This window comes from Scyliorhinus torazame, chromosome 21 (genome assembly GCF_047496885.1).
Source record: "Scyliorhinus torazame isolate Kashiwa2021f chromosome 21, sScyTor2.1, whole genome shotgun sequence".
Lineage (NCBI taxonomy): Eukaryota > Metazoa > Chordata > Chondrichthyes > Carcharhiniformes > Scyliorhinidae > Scyliorhinus > Scyliorhinus torazame.
In genome coordinates this window covers 82,202,851-82,220,700 of record NC_092727.1, presented here as the reverse complement: position 1 = coordinate 82,220,700, position 17,850 = coordinate 82,202,851, and the positions used below count along the sequence as shown (strand labels likewise).

Here is a 17,850-nt window from a genome sequence, read left to right as displayed (position 1 = left end):
CAGAACAAAGTTCAGGCATGCAGCCTAGTGGGAGAGCATTCTTTCTGACCTCCACTCCTCATTTCATTTCACTATCTACAAGGTTCCATTTAGAAGTGTTGCAAACTCCTCAGGACTCCCCGCAGCAAAATAATGAAGCTTGTGACCATTCAGGACAAAGCACTTTTGATTGCTAGCAGCCCTGTTTGTGGTCTCAATCCCCACCATCTGCATCACCAGTGCAGTACTACTGCAGTTGATATGATCTACTCCAGCAAAACATTAAAATTACTTTAATTGCGTCTTTAGCCCTTACAACATTTGCCCCGCAGAATGACGAGAAGGTTCAAGTCAAACACCATCCTGGCTTATTTCCATGTCCCTCACATTTATATCTCATCATTCCATCATCATTTCTGGTCAGTATCTTGGAATGTTTGAGCTAAAACCAGTTCAAGGGGAAAGCCCAATAGCAGTTTTGCAATCGAATATTTGTGGTTTTGTCAATGCCGCCCATATTCTGGGACCAACTGAAACAAAATGCCCGTAGGCAGATAGCACTGTTCACTTTGGGTGGCACCTTACCAGCCGTGCTGAACTGGCCTTTGGAGTTGGGTGGGTGTTGGGGCAGTGGAAATTTGCAGAGCAGCACGTCAGGTCAACCACCCGAAGCATTGCCACTGCTGGGCGATCTTGCTGAAGGTGAGTAAGTAATGGAAGCGACTATCTACCCAGTAGTTACAGGCAGCCAGTTAGTGGAAAATAACTAACCAGTTGGGGTCAGATTGGATATGTGGCCAGGAACTTAGTGAAGAGGGGCCAGTAAGGCTCCCTTTATTTATTCCCCCTTGCTCCCTTGAGCAAGTTTTTCCACTGGGGCATAGCTGCAGATTCAGACAATCTTGTGGAGCGGTTTCTTCTGCTGAATGTTAGACTGGCAGCTGTGGCCACAAATAACTTTAATAATTTTACACATCTTCTGAGGGGCCCTCGGAATCCCCTGCCTCAAGAAGCAGCAGCTGCCTCTCCCAGGTGGAGGAGCGGCCAGCAGGTCATTGCTGCGGTCCCACTCAACTTGGTTCCTCTTCTGCCCAGTATGCTATTTGGTCCCAGAGGTGACATCTTAACTGGCTACCTTCAGTCAGACCATACAGTTGGGCGGGACCCACTTGTGGGCTCAACCTCAGCACATTATCAAAGGGGTTCTGTCCGTCTCTCAGTTTTCTAATAGACCAAACCTTCTGTTTTAAAGTGATTCCTTAGTTATGTTGCTAATTATTTGCTGAAATATTCACCTTGTCCCTTTGTAACATTCAAGTATACATTTTACACTGTTTACCCTTTAATTCCAAAACGGTGTGATTATACAAACCTTCAAAGTGATGAATTCATTTGATTTGTCACACCAGACAGCTTCCAAATTAATATCACAATTGCAACTTGCAATGACCCTTGTAGCCACCTGGGTTGGCCACTTCCCGACTTAAAATGGAGATCCGCAAAGAATGCAGGGAAATTCAGCCAAGCCAGGAAAAACTAGCAGGTGCAAAGTTTCCTGTGTATTAGAACTTGCAGAAACCCAGACAGCAACCATCTGCATACTAATGAGCGATCCCCGGGAACAATTGAAACATTTAAGGTGAATAAGGCCAAGCCAGACTCCTCGGCGCCAGTAGGAGCCAAGACAAAGGTAGGCCAACGGACACTCAGGAACCGCCCCGCGATCAGGGAACGGCTCCAGTATTGGAGAAATCGATCCAAGTGATCGGAACGTAGTCCAATCACTTGGAACCAGATATGGGGTCCGCCTCGAACGGCGCGAAGCCCCTGGGGACTATAAAGTAGAGTCCCCAAGTTCAATTTGTCCTTCTTGGCAGGGTCATTCAGCAGTGCGAAACAACCCTTGGCAGTGACCTGTCTAGCTGCCGCATCAACCAAGTAAGTCTCCAGTCAACGCACACTACGAGATAGGCGCTCCTAGCTACCAGTCCATACCAGCTTTGAATCCTGCAGACTGAGAATCGAACAAAAGGCCATTTGTTCCCCTGACCTGGTGGGCCAGTCCCAAAGCTAAGTATAGGCCTTTTAGTGTTAGAGATAGTCTAGTAAGTAGAGTTTTATGCATGAGTGGTGATTGATTGTGTATAATAAATGTGTTTTGATTTGAATCTTACTAATTGGTGTATCGAGTTATTGATCAGCACTTGAACTTGAACCTCGTGGTGGTATCATAAAGATACCTAGCGACTCTGGAGCAAAGGTTATAGAAACAGAGCCAATTAAGTAAAGGCACAACGAGCAACATTTAAGAGCCAACCAAAAGTTAGCAACACCCTGCAGCAACATCATGCAGATGATCCTCTGCAGGATGGCACAGTGGTGAGCACCGCTGCCTCACAGCGCAGGGACCTGGGTTCAATTTCGGCCTTGGGTGACTGTCTGTGCAGAGTTTGCACGTCCTCCCCGTAACTGCATGGGTTTCCTCCAGGTGCTCCAGTTTCATCCCTCAGTCCAAAGATGTGCACAGTACGTGGGGATAGGGTGGGGGAGTGGGCCTAGGTAGGGTGCTCTTTCAGTGGGTTGGTGCAGGGTCGATAGACCGAATGGCCTCCTTCTGCACTGTTGAAATTCCACGGTTCTATCTCACATCTGTTTTGAACACTGTCCGTTGAGGGTGGTTATGGCTTCTACATAGACAGCGACGGATGGTTGTGTTAATATTAGTAAAGTGTGGTCTACTCAAACACTGTTGTTTGGACAGTTGGAGATCGGAGCAAAAGTAAAATACTGTGGATGCTGGAAAAATGAAATAAAAACAAAGCATGCTGGGATACTCAGAAGGTCAGACAGTATCTGTGGGGAGAAATGTTTCAGATTGATTATCTTTCATCAGAACTGAAGAAAGATAGAAATGTAAGAGTTTTCAAGCAAGGGGAAGGGTCAGGGATAAAAAAGGGGAAGCTCTGTGATTGGCTGAGGGCAGGAGCGATTAAATATCAAGAGATTTTATGATTCAAAAAACCAAAGAGAGTGATCATGAGAATAGTAAAGAACAAAATATGAGGCGGGGATGGCTAGAGAGCAGCCATATGAATGCAACATGAAGGGATAAAGATACAAACCAGCAAAAAAAAACTTTTAAAAAACACATAGAATAAGATGGAGGCAGAGACTACGACCTCAAGCTACTAAATTCAATGTTTAGTCCATAAGGCTATAGAGTGCTAAGGCAAAAGATGAGGTGCTGTTCCTTGAGCTTGTGTTGTGCTTCATTGGAATAGTGTAGCAGGCCAAGGACAGAAAGGTCAGGGTGGGAGCAAGGGGGAGAATTGAAGTGACAAGTGACAGGAAGCTCAGGGTTATGCTTGTGCACTGAGCAGAAGTGTTCATCCAGTCTATATTTGGCCTCCTCAATTTAGAGGAGACGGCGTTGTGAATAGCGAATACAGTATACTAAATTGAAAGAAGTACAAATAAGTCACTGTTTAACTTCTATGGGGTGCTTGGAGCTTTGGATAGTGAGAAGGGAAGTGCTGTACTTCCTGTGATTTCATGGAAAGATGTCATAGGCAAGGGAGGGAGAGTTAGTGGTGACTGAGGAGTGGACCAGACTATTGTGGAGGGTATGGTCCCTTTGGATTGTTGAAAGGAGAGGGCAGGGGAACATTTGTTTGGTGTTGGCATCACACTGGAGCTGGTGGAATGGCAAAATGATCCTTTGAATGGGGAGGCTGGTGAAATGTAAATTGAGGACAAGGAAAACCTATTGTGGTAATGGGAGGGATGGGAATGGGTGAGAGCAGAAGTGCAGGAAATGGATCGGACATGATTGAGGACCTGTTAGTCATGCTCAGTGGGAATCCTTGGTGAAGGAGAAAGGAAGATATATAGAAGCACTGGAGTGGAAGGTGGCATCATCAGAACAGATGTGACAGAGGCAGAGAAACTGGGAAAATGGAATGAAGTCCTTACAGTAGGCAGGGTGTGAGGAAGTGTAATTGAAGTAGCCGTAAGGGTTTGTAGTGAACATTAATAGATAGACTAACTCCAGAAACAGAGATTGAAAAATGCAGGAAAGGAGAGAAAGAGTCCGAGTTGGATCAGGTGAAGGTGAGGGAATTAGAAATAAAGTCAAGGGGCAGCACGGTGTCGCAGTGGGTTAGCCCTGCTGCCTCGCGGCGCCGAGGTCCCAGGTTCGATCCTTGCTCTGGGCCACTGTCCGTGTGGAGTTTGCACATTCTCCCTGTATTTGCGTGGGTTTTGCCCCCACAACCCAAAAATGTGCAGGCTAGGTGGATTGGCCACACTAAATTGCCCCTTAATTGGAACAAATGAATTGGGTACTCCAAATTTATTTTGAAAAAATAAATAAAGTCAAATAAATTTTCCAGTTCACGGTGAGAGCAGAAGCTGTGCCAATACAGTCATCAATGTACCGGGAAAATTAATGAGGGAGGGGGCTGAGTAGGATTGGAATAAAGAATGTTCTACATATCTCACAAAAAATAGGCATAGGTAGCACCCATGCGGGTACTCATAGCAACACTTTTTATTGGAAGTGAGTGGAAGTGAAATTGTAGTTCTTCAGAGTGGGAGCAAGTTCAGCCAGGGAGAGGAGAGTGGTGGTGGATGGGGATTGATTGGGCCTCCATTCGAGGAAGAATTGGCGATCTTGAAACCATCCATTTGGAGGATGGAAGTGTAGAGGGATTGTGTGTTCATAGTGAAGAGGAGATGGTTAGGGCCAGGAATATGGAAATTGTTGAAGTGACAGACGGTATCAGTAGAGTCACAGATGTAGGTAGAAAGAGAGTGTAGAAGGGGAGTGGGAGGACAATGGCAAGACTGGGAACAACAAAACAAAATCACCACGATTGCCAGACATAAGCCTTTTGTGGATCCCCAGAGTATAGCTGCTGTCTTCTCCAAACCCACTTACTTCCTTGCCTCAACAATATTTGGGTGGCAATTCATACAGGCAAGGACATGGCTGGAGGGCACTGAAGTGATACAGACACAAGCTAAGTTCACAAGGTCATTACTGCCTTATTTGAACACACACACACCTATTTTATATCGAATGCTTCAGCCATCTGTTCGAAAGAACAGTGAGGATGGGCGCAAAGGTGAGCAGGAATCTAACATGACTGATCCCTGCCCAAATGAAGTTCCGATGTGGAAGATCCAGTCCATGGGGTCACTTTATAAGCCCCAAATTGTCAGCGGCATATTCACACATCCACAATTTTTGTTGGTCTGGAAATGAGAATGTGTTTCTTATTATAAAGTAAAGGTATTCGAGGGAGACCACATGTCTCTACTTGTAATGTACAAACACAGTAGAAGAGCGGAATAACCTATTCATCCCTTCATGTTTGCTATTCAACTTTGTTAAGAAGCAAATAGTCCACCATTCCATGTTGACAGTGTTTGATTTTTTGTTCGATCCTTTCTGGGAAATCTCCACAGAAAAGAGAGAAACCGCAATTAAATTGACATGAATGATAACATTGTACAGCTGCGACTGCACTGCAATAGTGGTTGCAGGAAAATGCACATCCACCTCGCCTTCCCAGCCCCCTGCAATTCATCTAACGTAATCTCATCAGTCAGATACATTGACTGTATGTGCAGCTTGGTTCAGTTGGTGGAACGTTTGCCTTCGCGTCAGGTGTGTGTGCATTCAGCTCCCATTCTCAAAAACAAGTGCTTAATGTGGTCATCAGCGCAGTGCAGTACTGCAAGAGTGCTGCATTGTCGGGTAGCTATCCTTCAGATAAAACCCTAAACTGAAGCCTCAAACTAAGCCTGAAGCAATCTAAAGATTCAAAGTGTCCGGGTGAATGTCCCCCTCACACAACATGAAAAAAAACCTGATTTGTACAAAATGGCTGCAATTCTTTGTCAAAATATTCAGATTAAATTTCAATTCAAAATTTAAATGATAAAATATGGTTCATTCCAACCCTACTCAATCCAGTCAGAAACATAATGTGGTTCCATGCACCCTACACAGTCCAGTCCAAAGCTATCTGACTTCTTACCGTCCGTCCAGCCTCATTGTTGTGCCGGTTCATAGCAGATCTGGCGTCTGGCCTGTTCTCTCGTGCATCGGCAAACTCCCTGGACACCAGCACGCCAAATTCAGCATCCTCGCTGCAGCCCCCCCATTTCCAGCCTTCGCCTGGTGGGCCCTTGTGGTGGGAGTCACAGCCGCAGATAGTGTTGGAGCCCTCGGCGCAAGAACGTGTCACGGCAAACGCTACTCCAGCTGATGCAATGGCATGGACAAAGGCTGATTCCCGGGTGGCTAAAAGACAAAAAAAAAATGAAAGGACAGGAGATCAGGGATGTGCATAGATTTCAACACAGCCACAGAGAAGAAGTCAATGGGGCATGTTTTTTAATATGCACTAACAACATGATTTATCTGTAAACCATTGTGAGCATGTCTGTTGCCAATGTTTATGTTTCTTTCACGCTTTGAAATTTAATTAGTATATATTATATTAAATAGCAGACATGGTATTGTGGATTAAAGAGAGCTGTGCCTCTTAAATAATAATGAACCTAAACAATGCTTTAATTTTGCTTCAATTTCTGTTCAGTTCTATTTTGTTGAAAACACCAAGGATTAGAAACAGTCTTAGAAAACTGGCCTGGGGTGTGTCGCTAAACTCAACTGTGCGAGGAATAAAATTAATTTACATCTTACAAATAGTTCTGGCTTAATTAATGTATTTACTGTTGCAAATCCCCTGTTCAAGGAAGAAATATTTAACCTGGGTGGAAAGAGAATTCTTCTTCATTTTTAAAGTGTTTGATCTTCATTATATGTTTGCAATCGTGCCTTTTTTCCAGGATAATTTTCCTTTTTTCCCCTCCTCTCGCTCATGTCAGTTCCCCATGCTTTATTCTTCATCTGTGACTTATTTACAGTGTGGGGGTCTCACAGTTAAACTCAAGCTCAATTTTCAACATGCGCTACTGGATTATAATCAGAGGAGGGACCTTTTGCCTATTATTTTTCCTATCTTATTCAGAGACATTGAGACCAAATGTACCGAGGCAGCTGTTGCATATTTATTTGAAATAGTATAGCATGTGACCGATAGGAAAGGAGCACTCATGAAATTGAAGGTGAGAATCTCCAAATAAACACCTGGGTGGAGATGCCCTGCCCAAAGGTGATGAGAGGCACTATTTAAAATAATGAGTTTTCCATATTGAAAGGGGCATAAATAATAATCTTTATTGTCACAAGTAGGCTTACATAAACACTGCATTGAAGTTACTGTGAAAAGCCCCTAGTCGCCACATTCTGGCACCTGTTGGGGTACACAGAGGGAGAATTCAGAATGTCCAAATTATCTAACAGCACGTCTTTTGGGACTTGTGGGAGGAAACCGGAGCACCCAGAGGAAACCCATGCAGATACAGGGAGAACGTGCAGACTCTGCACAGACAGTGACCAAGCTGGGAATGGAACCTGGGACCCTGGCGCTGTGAAGCAATAGTTCTAACCACTGTGCTACCGTGCACCCACATTTCTATTAAGAGAGGTACTAATGGTAAGCTTCCTCTCATTAAAAGGGCATTGAAGTTGACACTATCTCTTTAAAATTGGCCATTTATTATGTGGAACTATTACAAATTTATTACATAGAATTATTATATTTACAGTAACTTCACTGCAGTTTTAATGTAAGCCTACTTATGACACTAATAAAGATTATTATAATAATTACTATTAGGTGCAATTTCCTAATCTAAAAGGGCCACTGATGGTGAGCCCCACATCGTTAAAAGGAGCACCAGTGGTAATTGTAACGCATTCAACTGAGTTTCGGAGGTTTTCTGATAATCTTTGAGTTTTCCTTTCATAACATCAACAAATCCCATCCATTGAATTGCACACTGGGGTCTCCCTTCAAATCCTCCATTATTATCTTGCCAGTTATGTTGGCGTCTTCTGGCACAAATTAGATGGGATTACATCTGATTTCTACATCAATTAATTAAAAGCAAATTTTGTTTTGTAATAGTATATAAATTTTAATGGGTTTGTATCGCATTTCTTTGAGACAGTGTTTTAATAGGATCCCATTTATTTTAAATTAGTCAACACCAAGACTCCTTTAAAAACAAATCAGGGGAATTTCATTAGGATCTCCTAATATTGTAATTATAGCATATAATGTTTCTTTGTTTTTCTTCCTCTTTCACTCCCGTTCTTTTTCATTCTTTCCCTTGTTCTTTCTCACTTTCTTTCCCTTGTCCTTTCTCTCTTTCTTTCCTTCTTTTTCTTTTTCTCCGTTTCTTTCTCTCTCTCGCCCCCTTTCTTTCTTTCATTCCCACAGTGCTTGGGGTGACACAAAAGTAAACCCAGGCTATGTCCTTAACTCTCTCGTTTCCCCTCTGTGTGTGGGTTGTAAGTGCCAGCCCTATGCTTGGCACCTCTTCCCCAATGTACGGCTGACATTGGTGCTTTATATACTGATAGTCCCAATGTTTACATCCTTCCTACTCAACAGCGATGCAGCAGACAATTCCCAACCCTGCTCCCAAAGCACTGCATGGCTCTGATGCAAAATGTGCAGGGCAATGAGAGCTGTGATGCCATGGAACAGAAACATATTTTGCAAATGCTCCTTGGTTGCTTAGCAAGATAGTGAGAGATAGCACTGTCTGGGAATCCTGAAGATTCAGCACCTTCAGGAGAACAGGGAAGAGTAAAAATGGGGGAAAGTGAGAAAACCACACATCAGAGGGGCACGGCAGCACACTGCAACATTTCTACATTCACTTACTCAATGCAAGCTTCCTTTTTCTTATAAAATATTCCAGCCCATCTCCAAATCCCTTCTGCCCTGTACCAAAGACACTGCTATCATGTCCCATGTTATTTTCCTCGTTTTCTCTGGGACCTTGCTGTAATCAAACTGGCTGTCACATTTCCTGCACTGTGACACTGACTAGACTTCAAAAAATGGCTCAGCTGTCAAGCATTTTGGAAAGTCCTGTTATTGTGAAAGACGCTATATAAATGCAGATGTTCTCTTTTTATAGCAGGGTTCCTGGGGCGCAAGGTGGCCGCTACAACTTTGCAGGATGGCTAACCTTCACCCGTGAGTCTTCTCGGAGACAATTGGCCGACTGCATTAGATGTCAAAGCATAGTTCAGTCTCACGTTAACTTCAAAAATCCATCATAGAATCCCTACAGTCCAGGAGGCCATTCAGCCCATCGAGCCTGCAACAACCCTCCGAAAGAACATCCTAACCTAGGCCCACTCCCCCGCCCTATCCCGATAACCCTATCTAATTTGCCCAGCAGGAGATGATAAAGAATGGGAAACTTGTCTATTTTATTTCCTTCTTGGCCCAGGGACACTGAGGCCATTTGCCATGGAGTAGGCCATTCAGCCCCTCGAGCCTCTTCTGCCCATCAGTCAACTCGAGGCTGCTCTGTGCCTAAATTCCATTGATCCAACATGACTCCATAACCCTTAATATCATTGTCTAACTAGGATCTCTGCAGCTAGAAGCTAGCTGCTCAGCACCTTTCGAATACTGATCCAGCAAAGAGTGTGGACTGCGATATTTACTTCCAGAATGGAGACATGCATTACCTGTTGCCTATTTATTCACATTTGCCTGTCTAGCACAGATAATGCTGTCAATCGTCTCTATCCTCTATTATTGTGTCAGTGCATTGCAGTGTGACTGAATTTGGAAAGCTGCACTATACAGAGAAAAGGAAGGAAAGCAAGAAATAAGGAAAGGCCAAAAGGAAGAGAGAAAGACAACCTTGCATTTATACAGCATTTTCTCAATCCTCGGACTGTCCCAGAGCACTGAACGACCAATAAAGCACTTTTGGAATGTCGTCAATGCTGCAGTGTAAGACAAACATCAGACAAATTGATTGCAGCACACGCTCACAAACTGAAATGAAACAAATAACCAGCTCTGGTTTCTGGTCGAGGGAGAGGTCGTTGGAGAACTCTCCTGTTCTTTATGACGGAGGGCCGTGGAATCTTTTACATCCACCAGGGTCTCAGTTTGGGCTGTATGCAAGAGGTGGCACCTCTCACATTGCAGCACTCCCTCAGTCCTGTGCTAGAGTATCAGCATAGGTTATATATTCAAATCTTACAGTTCACAGAGATCCTGTTTACCCACAGTAATGTTTGGTGGCCGGGAATCGAACCTGGGACCCTGGAGCTACCGTGCTGCCCTACCCTTTGTCCTAAACATCAGAAAGGGAAGGTGAGACAGAGAGAGAAGGCTGTTGAATTGTCTCGTAGACAGCAAAATGGAAGAGTTGAAAGCCATGGGAACATCCAGATGCCAGGAGCCGAGCAAGTTCAGGTTAGAACAAAACAAAGTGACTGTAAACGAGCTGCCAAAAGAAAAACATGGTGGAAAAGCAACGGATAAAGACCCTCGAGACACGGTCATTCTAAAATGCTGATAGAGGAGCGGGCTTGTCCTGGGACTACATGAGAGAGTAAGTGTGAGACAGTGATGCTAGAGGTGTGGGAATGTCCTGTGACAGCTCAGGACAGAGACTGACTCTCATGCCTAGAAAATGAGCTCCATTACCTGCTGAGTGTCTGAATCTGCCTTTGTTAGCTCAGTGTCACACTGTATTATTAGTACAATGGACAGAGTTACTTCAGGCAACGTTACCCACTGCAGAGTTCTGGCATTCCCTGACAAATCGTAGCAACAGCCAACTATTCTTAATTCTAGTGTGTCCCCAATCGGGTGGGATAGACTAGGAAATCCCTATTGAAACACTTTCATCAAAATGACTAAAGGGCGTGTGAATGGCGCAGCTATGGCCGTAATCACTAGTTCGCGCTGATATGGTTTGCCCTTTCTCGCAGTGGGGTACAAGCTTAACTCTTTTTCTCAGTATAAGCTTATTTTGCTCTTTTTAATCCCTTTAGCTCATGAAGCATCAAAACTGATCCTGAGCATTTCTGCCCAGAAGCAAATAATGATTTTTTTTTTATTTAAAGGAGATATGCTTTAAAAATGTAATTTAAATGGCAGTAATGAGGCAGAACCAGGCCGTTAACATCTTGTCGGGCCTAGTGACCTGGTGCTCGGGGGTTGGGTTGAGGGGCGGCACGGATCAGGGTGAAGGTGTCCCCGGCCACGACATGCACACACTCCCCGGCTAATCTCAGCACCCTGTCCCCACAGCCCCAGGGCTGATTGATGAGCGAGAAATTTCCGAAAAAGAGAGGGAAAAGAATGTCTCTGCACACTGGAGACAGAACCACAGGGCATGAAAAAAATCCCAAGAAATATATGCTGACTGTTCCAGATAGAGTTATTTTAAATGAATATGAAAGGACAGGGTTGACTGTTCAAGATAGATTTGTTTTTTGAATATGAGGGGGTGTTCCAGGTAGAATTTCTTTTAATGAATATGAAAGGGGACAGACTGTTTATGGTAGAATTTTTAATATATATGAAAGGGGGGGCTGAATGTTCCAGATATCTTTTTGAACTATAAAAGAACACTTATCTCTGACTCCGCTGGGAGCTCAAATAATGGTATATGCACGTTCTGCTCGAAATCCACCCATTTGCTTTTTTTTTCATTGATTCAATTGAGGCATTTCGTTTCTCGAAATCAACCTTTCTTGAGAAGGGTCCACTGGGAGAAAAGGAATAAATTTTGTGGAATGCGATCACTTTACTGCCTCTCCTCACCCCAAAAGGCAGCAGCAAAACAGCAACATCAACAAAACGTCAGCGTACAAAATAAAAACTCAGTTCACTGTATTCAAAATGCAATCAGTCATCATAAACCAATCAACTAGTGGCCCAGTTCTGGGGAGTGCAAACCTCCTCTCTCCACAAGACACCAAAGCCCCACATCCCTGTGTTTATGATGGCATATCTGTAATCTATCAGCAGTGAGGCCGAATATATTTAGATATAGATTATTGTTCTGACTGAAAGAACAGGTCAATACAACAATGACAAGTTATTATTGCAGCCAGCTGTTACATGTAACTTGCTGTTAACCTGTCCTAAACGAAAATAATTTATTTTTAAATTAAAAGTAGGTTTATGAATGCATAAACTCCCCCTCTCTCTCTCTCACTCAGATGTATTACCAGCATACCACACTTTGCCAAAACCTAATTTTGGCTCTGGAAATAAAATCATCTATCTTTTAAAAAGCAACATTGAAGGATATTGCTTTTGTCCTCGATCTGAAACATGAACAACCTCCCTCTCTCTCCCCTCCCCTCCACAGATGCTGTCTGAGTTGCTGAGTTTTTCCAGCATGTTCAGTTTTTGATTATATGAAAATGATTCTACATTGTGATTTGGTTCAAAAGAATATCTTGGTGAGAAGGTTGTCAAATCATCACCTCAATTCCCGACTAACTATCAGCCAATGTTGGTTAGCGGGAATTTAAAAAAAATTACTTTATCCAAGTTACAAAGCCAGAGAATTAAGGGGGGGAGGGGGAGGGGAGGAGATGTGTCAAGGGAGAGAAATGGTCAGAGGAGGAAGAGGGGTAAGGGGAGAAGAGGGGTAAAGGGTGGGAGAGGAGTCAAGAGGAGAGGAGGGGTAAGGGGGAGAGGAGTGGTAAGGGGGGAGAGAGAAGAAGTCAGGAGGAGAGGTGTGTCAAGGGAGAGGAGGAGACAGAGGAAGAAGAGGGGTAAGGGGTGGAAGAGGGGTCAAGGAAAAGGGAGGGTTAAGGGGAGAGGAGGGGTCAAGGAGAGAGGAGGGGTAAGGGGATGTAGCACAAACAATTACTCACGAGACGAGAAGAGATGAAGTCAATCGAAGGCTTTATTAAGCAGACTTGTTCCCCAGCAGCTCAGTTACAGAATGCGGCTGCTGGGAGAACCCGGGTTCTTATACTCCGCCTTACTGGGTGGAGCCAGCAGGCGGCAGATCCAATCAGGACCCAGCGTCTGTCTACCAATAGCCTCTCAGCGTCACAGGTACCGTACTACCCCTAATACATACCACCACATTCACCCCTTGTTAAAAAAGAACCCGGCGGGGTGGTGGGTCGCACGGTGGTAGGGGTTTACAAAGCTGGTACTGGAATTATCTTAACACAGTGCTATGCATCAATCTCAACGGTGAACTATTTACACTGCGGCTTTACTGGGCTATTGAATTATTTACAGGTTTTGCTTTGTCACGCGGATTCCACGAGTCGAGTGGGTGCCCTGGTCGCCCTTGTCGATCGTCTCAGCCCCGGTGGTGGTGCAGGTGCTGGCTCGGGCACTGTCGTCTCTGGGAGCGTCGCGCTGTTTGTTCCTGTTTCACTACTCCTTGGCGGGCACGGGAGGAGGACCGATCCACCCGGGAAGGGACTGGTCGTGGGGTGCGCCGGCGGGAGGGAGGGGGTGATTGGTGTTGGGGGTGTGTGTGTGGTTCCGGCGGGCGCCAGGTCCCGCAGGGAGACCGGTCCTGTCGGCCGTCGGGGTACGCCACGTAGGCGTATTGGGGGTTTGCATGGAGAAGATGAAGCCTCTCGACCAACGGGTCCGATTTGTGCGCCTGCACATGCTTTCGGAGCAAGATGGGTCCTGGGGCTGCCAGCCAGGTCGGAAGTGACGTTCCGGAGGAGGACTTCCTAGGGAAGACAAGGAGGCGCTCGTGAGGTGTTTGATTAGTTGTGGTACACAGCAGCGACCGGATGGAGTGGAGGGCATCCGGGAGGACTTCCTGCCAACGGGAAAGTGAGAGACTTCTGGACCGTAGGGCCAGTAGGACGGTCTTCCAGACCGTACCGTTCTCCCTCTCTACCTGACCGTTTCCCTGGGGGTTGTAACTGGTCGTCCTGCTTGAGGCAATGCCCTTGCTGAGCAGGAATTGACGCAGTTCGTAGCTCATGAAGGAGGACCCCCTATAGCTGTGGATGTATGCGGGGAAACTGAACAGTGTAAAGATGGTGCAGAGGGCTTTAATGACCGTGGCCGCGGTCATGTCGGGACAGGGGATGGCGAAAGGGAAACGGGACTATTCGTCCACCACGTTTAGGAAGTACGTGTTGCAGTCGGTGGAGGGGAGGGGGCCTTTGAAATCCAGACTGAGGCGCTCAAAGGGTCGGGAAGCCTTTATCAGGTGCACTCTATCTGGCCTGAAAAAGTGCGGCTTGCACTCTGCGCAGATGTGGCAGTTCCTGGTGGCTGTTCGGACCTCCTCAACAGAGTAGGGGAGGTTGCGAGTCTTCACAAAGTGGTAGAACCGAGTGACCCCCGGGTGGCAGAGGTCCTCGTGGAGGGCTTGGAGGCGGTCTACTTGTGCGTTGGCACATGTGCCGCGGGTTAGGGCATCGGACGGCTCATTCAGCTTTCTGGGACGGTACAAGATCTCATAGTTATAGGTGGAGAGCTCGATCCTCTACCTCAAGATCTTGTCGTTCTTGATTTTGCCCCGCTGTGCATTATCGAACATAAAGGCTACCGACCGTTTGTCAGTGAGGAGAGTGAATCTCCTGCCGGCCAGGTAATGCCTCCAATGTCGCACAGCTTCCACTATGGCTCGGGCTTCCTTTTCCACTGAGGAGTGGCGGATTTCTGAAGCGTGGAGGGTACGGGAGAAAAAGGCCACGACTCTGCCCGCTTGGTTGAGAGTGGCCGCCAGAGCTACGTCGGATGCGTCGCTCTCGACTTGGAAGGGGAGGGACTCGTCGATTGCGTGCATCGTGGCCTTGGCGATATCCGCTTTGATGCGGCTGAAGGCCCGGCGGGCCCCTGTCGACAGGGGGAAGGTAGTGGACTGAATTAACGGGCTGGCCTTGTCCGCGTAGTGGGGGACCCACTGGCCGTAATAAGAGAAGCCCAGGCAGCGTTTCAGGGCCTTGGAGCAGTGACGGAGGGGGAACTCCATAAGGGGGCGCATGCGTTCAGGGTCGGGGCCTATCACTCCATTACGCACCACGTAGCCAAGGATGGCTAGACGGTCGGTGCTAAACACGCATTTTTCCTCATTATAGATGAGGTTCAGTGCGTTAGCGGTCTGGAGGAATTTGCGGAGGTTGGCGTCATGGTCCTGCTGGTCATGGCCGCAGATGGTTACATTGTCGAGGTATGGGAACGTGGCCCGCAAACTGTGCTGGTCAACCATTCGGTCCATCTCCCGTTGGAAGACCGAGACTCCGTTAGTGACGCCACATGGGACCCTTAAAAAGTGGTAGAGCCGCCCGTCTGCCTCAAAGGCCGTGTACTTGCGGTCGCTCGGGCGGATGGGGAGCTGATGGTATGCGGACTTAAGGTCCATGGTGGAAAAGACCTTGTATTGTGCAATTCGATTGACCATGTCGGATATGCGGGAGAGAGGGTACGCATCTAGCTGCGTGTACCTATTGATGGTTTGACTATAGTCTACGACCATCCTCTGCTTCTCCCCGGTCTTTACAACTACCACCTGGGCTCTCCAGGGACTATTGCTGGCCTGGATTATGCCTTCCTTCAGCAGCCGCTGGACTTCAGACCGGATAAACGTTCGGTCCTGGGCGCTGTACCGCCTGCTCCTAGTGACAACAGGTTTGCAATCCGGGGTGAGGTTCGCAAACAAGGAAGGCGGTTCAACCTTGAGGGGCGCGAGGCTGCAGATAGTGAGTGGGGGTATAGGGCCGCCGAATTGGAACATTAAGCTCTGGAGGTTACATTGGAAATCTAACCCTAGGAGAGTGGGAGCGCAGAGATGGGGGAGGACATAAAGCCGATAATTCTTATACTCTCTCCCTTGCACTGTTAGGTTCGCGATGCAGAACCCTTTGATTTCTACGGAATGGGATCCCACTGCCAGGAAAATCTTTTGGGTACTCGGATGGATTGAAAGAAAACAGCGCCTTACCGTATCCGGATGGATAAAACTTTCCGTGCTCCCAGAGTCGATCCGGCATGGCGTTTCGTACCCATTAACCAGCACCGCCGTTGTTGCCGTTTGGAGCGTCCGGGGCCGCGACTGGTCCAGGGTCACCAAAGCCAGTCGTGGTTGCTGCATCGGGGCGTTTTCTTCAGACCCCGTGGAGCCGTCCATGCTGGGGTCCTTGGTTATCAGCCAAGATGGCGGCGTCCATGGATCGCACGTGGTCGGGGGCGGACAAAATGGCCGCTCCTATGGATCGCACGTGTCCGGAGGGTCACAAGATCACATCCTCCCCGCGCGGAGTCCGGGACCCAAAATGGCGGCGCCCGTTGGCCGCACATGGATCGTTGGGGGGGTTGATTCTGCTGTCCCCATTCTCCCCCGGAGATTGCGGCGACCCCCCGGGACTGGCACACCGCCGAATAGTTCTTGCCGCAACCTTTACAGATGGCCGAGTGGGTCGGGCAGTGCTGCTGGGGGTGTTTCAATTGCCTGCAAAAATAGCAGCGGGCCCCCCCCGGGTGGTCTGGTGCTCTGGCCACGCAGGCCATGGGGGGTGTCGGGGAGTCAGTCGCAGCGGGGGTCCACGGAGCCCAAGGGGCTGCCGCGCGGTTGGAGCCGTAAGCGCGGGCATTTTGTGAGACCACATCGGGGGAGGCCGCAAGGGCCCGTGCCTCCGTGAGCCCTAGTGATTCTCTCTCTAGCAGTCGCTGGCTGATTTGGGATGAGGTCATACCTGCCACAAAAGCATCCCTGATCAGGAGCTCCGTATGTTCATTTGCGATCACCGATGGGCAGTTGCAGTTCCTTCCCAATATTAGCAGCGCGCTGTAGAACTCGTCCAGCGATTCTCCGGGGATTTGCCGTCTCATCGCGAGTTGGTGGCGTGCGTAGACTTGGTTTACAGGCCGAATGTAGACTCATTTCAGCATGGTGAGCGCCGTCGGGAAATCCTCCGCGTCTTCGATGAGCGTGTAGATCTCCGGGCTCGCCCTGGAATGCAGGATCTGCATTTTCTGGTCTTCTGTAGGTCTGCCGGGGGCCGTTCGGAGGTATCCCTTGAAGCACGCTAGCCAGTGTTTAAATACGGCCACTGAGTTTGCTGCATGGGTCTGATTCGCAGACACTCCAGGGCGATCCGGAGCTCCATTGTCTTTTTAAGTCTGCTTAATAAATTGTAGCACAATCAATTACTCACGAGACGAGAAGAGATGAAGTCAATCGAAGGCTTTATTAAGCAGACTTGTTCCCCAGCAGCTCAGTTACAGAATGCGGCTGCTGGGAGAACCCGGGTTCTTATACTCCGCCTTACTGGGTGGAGCCAGAAGGCGGCAGATCCAATCAGGACCCAGTGTCTGTCTACCAATAGCCTTTTGGCATCACAGGTACCATACTACCCCTTATACATACTACCACAGGGGAGAGGTCAGCGGAGAGGAGGGCTCAGGGGAGAGGGGAGGTCAGGGGAGAGGAGGGGGTGAGGAGATGTGACAAGGGAGATGAGGGGTCAGAGGAGAAAGAGGGGTAAGGGGAGAAGAGGGATCCAGGAGAGAAGAGGGGTCAGGGAGAGAGGAGGGGAAGGGATGGAGGAGGGGGTCATGGAGAGAGGAGGGATAAGGGGTGAAAGAGGGGTCAAGGAAAGAGAGAGGAGGGGATCAGGGGAGAGGAGAGGTCAAGAGGGGGTCAAGGGAGAGTGGGCAGTCGGGGGAGAGGAGGGGTCGGGGAGAGGAGAAGTCAAGGGAGAGAGGTCAAGGGAGAAGAGGGGCCAAGGTGAGAGGAGGGGCTCGAGGGAGAGGAAAGGGTCGGGAAGAGGTCAGGAGGAGAGGATGGGTCAGGTAATGTTGAAATTGACGATGTTACAGAACATCGTTTCTTAAAGTGAATAATTTACAAGATTTTATTCATGCTCTTAGCATTATATATATGATTGCAGCGTTAACATTAGATCTCAGTAGCCCTCGGGAATAAAATGGAGTTGATTCCATTGGCCAAAGCGAA

At 47.5% G+C, this 17,850-nt stretch overlaps 1 protein-coding gene across 1 annotated transcript in view; it reads right to left on the bottom strand.

Moving 5' to 3' along the window:
- Window positions 1-17,850, bottom strand: part of wnt3 (wingless-type MMTV integration site family, member 3) — a 174,717-nt gene that overhangs the window by 81,390 nt on the left and 75,477 nt on the right. Inside the window, exon 3 of the mRNA XM_072486989.1 lies at window positions 6,024-6,289. Within this exon, the coding sequence (XP_072343090.1) occupies window positions 6,024-6,289 (266 nt within the window). The remainder of the gene's footprint in view (window positions 1-6,023; window positions 6,290-17,850) is intronic.